This window comes from Quercus robur, chromosome 8, assembly GCF_932294415.1.
Source record: "Quercus robur chromosome 8, dhQueRobu3.1, whole genome shotgun sequence".
In the NCBI taxonomy this organism is placed as follows: domain Eukaryota; kingdom Viridiplantae; phylum Streptophyta; class Magnoliopsida; order Fagales; family Fagaceae; genus Quercus; species Quercus robur.
In genome coordinates, this window is record NC_065541.1 from 41,738,294 (window position 1) to 41,745,193 (window position 6,900).

The 6,900-nt window shown below is 36.8% G+C and overlaps 1 protein-coding gene across 1 annotated transcript; it reads left to right on the forward strand.

Annotated features, from left to right (window-relative positions):
• The first annotated feature begins 215 nt into the window (after nt 1-215).
• On the forward strand, nt 216-2,087 carry LOC126695551 (uncharacterized). Its single transcript, XM_050392356.1, has 3 exons — nt 216-532; nt 745-970; nt 1,409-2,087. Exons 1-3 carry the CDS (start codon nt 299-301, stop codon nt 1,831-1,833), a joined length of 885 nt encoding a protein of 294 aa, XP_050248313.1. The 5' UTR covers nt 216-298; the 3' UTR covers nt 1,834-2,087.
• The last annotated feature ends 4,813 nt before the right edge of the window (nt 2,088-6,900 follow it).

Consider the following 6,900-nt stretch of genomic DNA (forward strand, 5'->3'; position numbering starts at 1 on the left):
CAACCTAAAACATCATTGATCATGCTGACGTGGAACTAGCTGTATCATCTGCACAGCCATCGGAAGACAACCTAATCCTCTCCCAAGAGTGACTTGCCACGTAAGCATTAATCAGACATGTACATTTATGTTCGCGGCATCTCGTATTGCCAACTAGGACATGTGGGTCCCAAAATGAGGACCCAAAAACTCTCACTATAAATTGAGGTGCCATTTTAGGTGAAGAGTGAAGACCATCATTCAACTTAAGCACGTGCTTTTCTCGGACTAGTGCAGAGTGATTCTTACATAATATTCCATGGCCTTTGAAATGGCTAGAATGGGGCCCACTCGCCGGAGCTCCGACGAGTTTGTCCAATCTTCCGATGAAGAAGCAAGTTTTGCAGACATGGTTTTTGGGTTTATGGAAGAAGGTCAGAATTTATCAGGAAATTCATCCAACTCTGACAACTATGATGATGAAGATGATGAAAATTCTTACAATTTTGAAGAGAATAAGGCTTTCTGGAAAGAACAAGAACAAACCCTCCAGGTAAATTTCATATATGATATGTAGATTGTACCTTTTTATTTTTGTAATTCGAGGGCCCAGAAGGGAGATTTGAATCTTGGAACTTTGTCTGAAACATTAAGAAGGGTCTTTTAGCATGGATTGTAGATATATGTATTGTGAAGTGATAAGATTAGAGTTCATTACATATGGTTGTAATGGTTTATAATGAAAAATCTTTGTGTATTATGCAGGGAACATTGTATAGGACTAGTTCAATTGAGACCAAAATCCGGCAAGCTACAAAAGAGGCACTAAGGGAATTTTGTGCGGCAGATAATCAATGTTTGTGTTCAAGACCGGTGGCCAAAAGTTGCCGGAATTGCCTAAGAAGGGAAGTATGTAACCGGCTTATAAATGTTGGCTACAATTGTGCCCTTTGCAAGTCCAAGTGGAAGAGCTCACCAGATATCCCATCAGGTAAACATTAAATGAAATTCAAGAACTCATTCATTGCTTCTGAATTATCAAATACTGGTTCCAATTGATCACTACTTATGTTTCCAATATGGTCCATGACGTGGGGCCAAAACTATAATGCTTAGATTAGATACCACTACCGATGCTTTCTTAAAAAAAAAAATACTACTACTTATGTGTACTGAGTTATTAAAGGTAATTCAGGAATATACTGCTTCTCTCACATTCACATAGGGGTGAATTCCCCTCATTATGGAATTTACTTATATATAAGAGGAAATGAGTATATTCTCGAACTACATAATAAGTTTTTTGTGCTGAAATTTTGAAATGACATAAACATCCATGTCTTTTAAATATCAAATACATGTTTTGCAATGTTATTAATATGCTATGCTAAATAAATAAGTGACTAAATTTGGTCTTGCAATTTTCCAGGGGAGCACACTTATTTGGAAGTTTTGGACAACTCAAATCCTAAGAAAGGAGTTGTGAGAGTGGTAATTGAGTTAAATTTTCGAGCAGAGTTTGAGATGGCAAGAGCTAGTGAAGAGTACAACCAATTAATTAGCCGGCTACCGGAAGTATTCATCGGGAAATCAGAAAGATTAGGAGCCCTAATTAAGATTTTGTGCTCGGCTGCCAAAAAATGCATGAAGGAGAAGAAAATGCACTTGGGGCCATGGAGGAAGCACAAATACATGCAAGCTAAGTGGCTTGGTACATGTGAGAGAATAAAACCAACAACAATGCCCTTGGCATTCTCATACCGCCAGCCAAAGCCGAAGGCATCAATGCTAACCTTTGATTTGCTAGAGTCTTTGCCTGGCTTGCATTGCAGTACTGCAGTTGAAGTTGTTTGATCAAAAACAAAGTTTTGTACCATGGGGCTTTTTTTTTTTTCCATTTTTTTTTTATAAGTTCTACTCCCTTGAGTTGTAAAATATATGGCTTTTGTAAATTTAGGAAAAAATAAGTGAGTGTGTACTAAGGAGTAATTAGTACGGTTGAGTTTGTAGTATGGTTATTTTACCTTTTCTAAGGGATGGACAAAGTAACCAAAAAGAAAAATTCGAGATTTTATAATACGAAAAATGTAATCATGAGTCTTTTTTCAGCATTATGATTATTAAAATTGAAGTTAAGACGCATAAAAGAAGCAAAGGAGTTAGGATTAGCGAATGTGTTTGTTTCTTAAAAAAAAAAAAAAAAAAGTTTAAGACTAGGAGTCTAGGACTAGCAATTTTTTAAATTTACCACTTATTACAATTTTCTACCATTAAATATAAAGTGGTGGGTTAAAATAGCTTGATCCCGATTAATTAATTTAATTATCCAAGTTAATTAATTAAGTTTAATTACATGCAAATCGTGAGGGCACCAACAAATCACCAAAAATATTAAGTGCAGTAGAAAATAAATTAGACACGGTGGTTTATTGACAAATGGAAAAAATCTTGCAAGGCAAAAACTTCACTGGGTGATTTTAAGGTCACCACTCTCAAGAATCTACTAATTAACAATCAAGCGGTTACAAGTATAAGAAATCTTACCAACTACCTTGGCCTATTCCGAAATATCAACTTACAGTTGAACCTTTGTTCCAATACCCAATTAGACTTGATCTAGTAGTAGCCTTTTTTTTTCTTTGATGCACAAACTTCCAATTTGTGACTAACCCTTTGCACAGATCCTAGCACGTGACTAACTCCAGCAACTTGAATAGATGTTGTTGGCTGCAAAGTTCTTCACTTTATCAACAATGAAGATTTAGAAGCACTTGATTACAAAACCCTATGGCGTATAAACGCAATAGTTTCACACAGAAAAAATAAGTCTCTTAGTCTCTATATCCATGTGTGACGGCTCTTAAAAATAAGCCTTATATATGTGTAGGATTGTAAGAAAAGAAATCCTAAACAAATACACAAGCCAAGGCCAAATTTCAGATCTGGAAATACTGAAATCATAATTCTTGATAGATTGAGCTGCTATCAAGCTATCTATCGAGTTTCACATTAAGTCTTGATAACAAGCATCTATCGAGCTATCTATCAAAACTTAATGAACAGCTTTTCTCCACTTATTTCTTGGACCAATCTTCATGTCTTTAATACTTGACTTGAACAACATGTTTTTTGAAATACTAAACCCATCTTAGATCTATCCAATTACAACTAAAGTGCATTTTGTTAAAGGATTAGCCAATTACAATAAAATATGCCCTAACAATCTCCCCCTTTGGCAATCCATGACAAAACCACAAATAACAATTATGAGAGAAGTACAACTCTCCCATAATTTACAATAGTACATAAGTCTAACCCTACAACGAACTCTTAAAAAACTTTGCAAAAAGAAAGATCACGGCATGGTAGACTTGCAACCTATCTTAACTGAAACACTTAAACAAGATTCATCAAGACATCAAGTGTGAAACAGAAACAAGTTGTATACAAGAAACATGTGCATAAAGAAAGAAAGAAAGAAAAAAAAAAACAACACATGTGAGACAAAGGTGAAGAAAAGAATGTGCATCATCATATATAAAAAGAATACAATGTATTTCAAAAGTGGTCACAAGACCATGGTACATGAAGTGAGAAACAATACAACAAAACCTCATTACATCCCTCAAAGCACACTCTCCCCCTAACTAGTCTATCCCTATGCTAGCGCTCCCCTTAACAAAAAGACTACTCTCATATACAAAACTACTTCGCATTTTTGTTATGAGTGACAAAGGTTGAATCACTGAGAGGCAATCATCTCATCAACGGTCTTAGAGCAAGAAGCATCATCACCATCATCATCTCCACCATCCGAAGAAGACACAACTAGCTTGGGTGAGGGAGAAGGAGCAAAACCACCGAGGCGAGACTGGTGGCAAGCAATGCGACCAATCCTGGTGTTCATCTGACACATCTCATTAAAAAGATGGTCAAGACAACTACCAAAATCAACATGCATGTGTTGAAGCTGCTCCATGATGTCAATGAGAGAGACATCCGCCCTAGAGGAGGAAGAAAGGGTAGATGAGGAAGAGGGTTGAGAGGTAGGAGCTGCAGGGGCTGCATCCATCGTTCCCATACGAGGCCGCTTTGTAGCAAGTTGTGCTGCACTTTTCCGGATAGACTCCTTACTTATGGCACCCATGACATAGAAAAGAGGAGAATGCGGAATAGTGACGTGCATATGTGTAAGGATGCACATGATAGCCGAAGGAAAGATGAACTTATCATGTGTAGCAGTGTCTTAACAGCAATCTAGAATATATAGTGCTAGTTTGGATAGCACTTAAGTGCTGCGTCTGCGTTTTCACTCTTTTTTTCTTTTTTCTTTTTTCTTTTCAGCTGCAACAGTTGACCCGGTCTTCTATGAACAGTGCACTTGTGCACTGTTCACGGGTCCCACAAACTCCACTTTTTATCAACTTTTTCATTAAAAATGGGTTCTATAGTACTATTTACACATTTAAAAATTATTTTGCTACAGTGTTTTCAGCTTTCAGTTTCAGCAAAATAAGTTCTATCCAAACAGACCTATACTATCATGTGTGATGGAAAGTCTATAGATAGGCCTTCCATGAGAGATAGAAGGAAACGAGCATGAGGCTCGATGATAGTGTGACTGTGGAGTGAGTACAAAGGTCATCACTATATTAAGGATTAGTGGACCTTTAGCAAACTCGGCTGTGGAGAAATTTAGGGTACCTTTCCACAACATGGCCTTCTCACAGAAGAGTGAGGCCAATTCGTCTCTAGTGATGGAAGAGAGACAACAATGACTAGGGTAATCTGGATGATCCACCTTAGGGACACGTAGTACCTTGGAAATGAGCTATGGGGTAACTACAATACGTATACCTCGGAATACCGTAGTAAACCTAGGTACAGAGGTATCGATGTCATGTATGTTGGAGTAGAACTTCTGTATGAACATGTCGGGACACCTCGAGAGTTTCTCACAAAGAGAAGCCCATCCCTAAGAGCTAAATGCACTAGGTAGAGAAGTGTCTAGGAAGTCAGACAGAATGACTTGACATTCCGAATGAATCGCCCGATCAGAGAAGTTCTCAAATAAGTCATTTTGTGCCTTCTCATCACGGAACCAAACGGAATCAAAGGAAAAAGAAGAAGAAGAAGAAGAACCATGACGAATTGGGTTTTTAGACGAAACATATTGTTAGGTGCCATAATAAGGAGACTTAACGCGAGAGAGAGAGAGAGAGAGAGAGAGAGAGAGAGAGAGAGAGAGAGAGAGAGAGAGAGAGAGAGAGAGAGAGAGAGAGCAGTAGCAGCAGCAGCAAAAGGCAAAGCACAGGAAAGAAGAAACATAATGTGCAATGCATGATAATGCATGAACATGTTATGTGCTAAAGAAATTGCATCATGGGTAGAAACCCAATCCAACCTAATATCACCCATAGGGTTTAATCAAGCGCACAATTCTAGAATGCATGAAACATTGTTATAATGATCATAAAATGCAATGCATGACCATGTGAAATCATTTTAACAAAACCCAATCCAAAAATTTTGACAAAAACACAAAAAACCCCAAAATTTTCCCAAAAACTAAAACCTAGGTCACAAAAATGCATGAATGCATGAAAGAAGACGAGAAAGAGGGATTAGAGAGACTTATGAACAAATCAAGACTTGGAGTAGAATGAAAATGAAGAGGGAAGAAGGTTTTTTTTTGTGTGAAAAGAAAGGGATAGGGTCGAGAGAGAAGAGAGAGGTATCGAGATATTTGAGATAGAAATGAAACGGATTGGACCTCAGGTATATATAGAAAAATGTAGCTCGATAGATCGAAGAGGTATTGAGCTTTTATCGAGAACAAAAGCTCGATAGATTGAGAGGTATTGAGGAGGTATCGACAGCAAAAAAATCTCAATAGATTGAAGGATGTATCGAGCATCTATCGAGAAAACAGAGACTCCAAAAAATTTGGCTCGATGGATTGGGCTATTTATCGAGAGGTATTGAGAATAAACCTAGAAACCTCAATAGAAGAGGCATGTACCGAAAAGGTATTGAGGAGGTGTCGAGCTGCTATCGAGATGCTTGAAAAGAGATTTTTAAGGAGGAGAAGCAACACAAGATGAATTCAAACAAGATACACACCAAAATAAGCAATCAAATAGCAAATTAAGCATAAAAACACAACCTCAACTCTAGATGAAAACTATTCCTAGATAAAAACACACTAAACAAGTCTAACCAAATTTTATTTCAAAACAAGTTTAGACAATTTAGAGAGCATATACTATCACATGTATTCCTTGTGATGACCAAATCATATTGTACCTGTACAATAGTATCAAGAGTAGTAAAGAGTATGCGTGTTGTGTGTGAAACTTTTGCAAGAGAGCATAAGTATCTCATCATATGACAATAATGATATAGGAGGATAAATATATTCACACAAAATCATAATTGTTTGATGGGGACTATCACTTTCGAAGTACATCATATAACTCACACATCTCCTATAAATATGCTTGCAACCATATAAAAGCATTTTGATTCTTTTTGCTTTTCATGTTCTTTGCATATTTTTCTTTTAAGAATATCATGCATGGGCATATAAGAGAGAAAATAAAGTACCCAATTATGTAAGCTTGAACATCCTTATTTTGCTATGCAAGTGCTATATCTTAACAAGCACGGCTTTTATGAATTGCACACAGATATTTTATGATTGATGAGTTTTAGTAGTGAGATGGTTATTTATGCATTTCTCTTAGAATTTTTTAGTCATTCCCATAAAAAAGAGTAATTTAAGATATGAAAGATAAGAGATCAACCAAATCACATAAAGGAGCCACAAAGCTCACATTGCTTAGTTGTGCATGATGATGCTCATCTAAGTTACAAGTGATACAAAGTTGAGAAATTTTGTTTCAAAGGCCATCCAAGGTA

Coding starts and splice junctions, on each gene's coding strand:
- LOC126695551 (XM_050392356.1), top strand. CDS start 299: ATGGCCTTTGAAATGGCTAGAATGGGGCCCACTCGCCGGAGCTCCGAC. Junction 533..744: donor AACAAGAACAAACCCTCCAG/GTAAATTTCATA, acceptor TGTATTATGCAG/GGAACATTGTATAGGACTAG. Junction 971..1,408: donor CTCACCAGATATCCCATCAG/GTAAACATTAAA, acceptor GCAATTTTCCAG/GGGAGCACACTTATTTGGAA.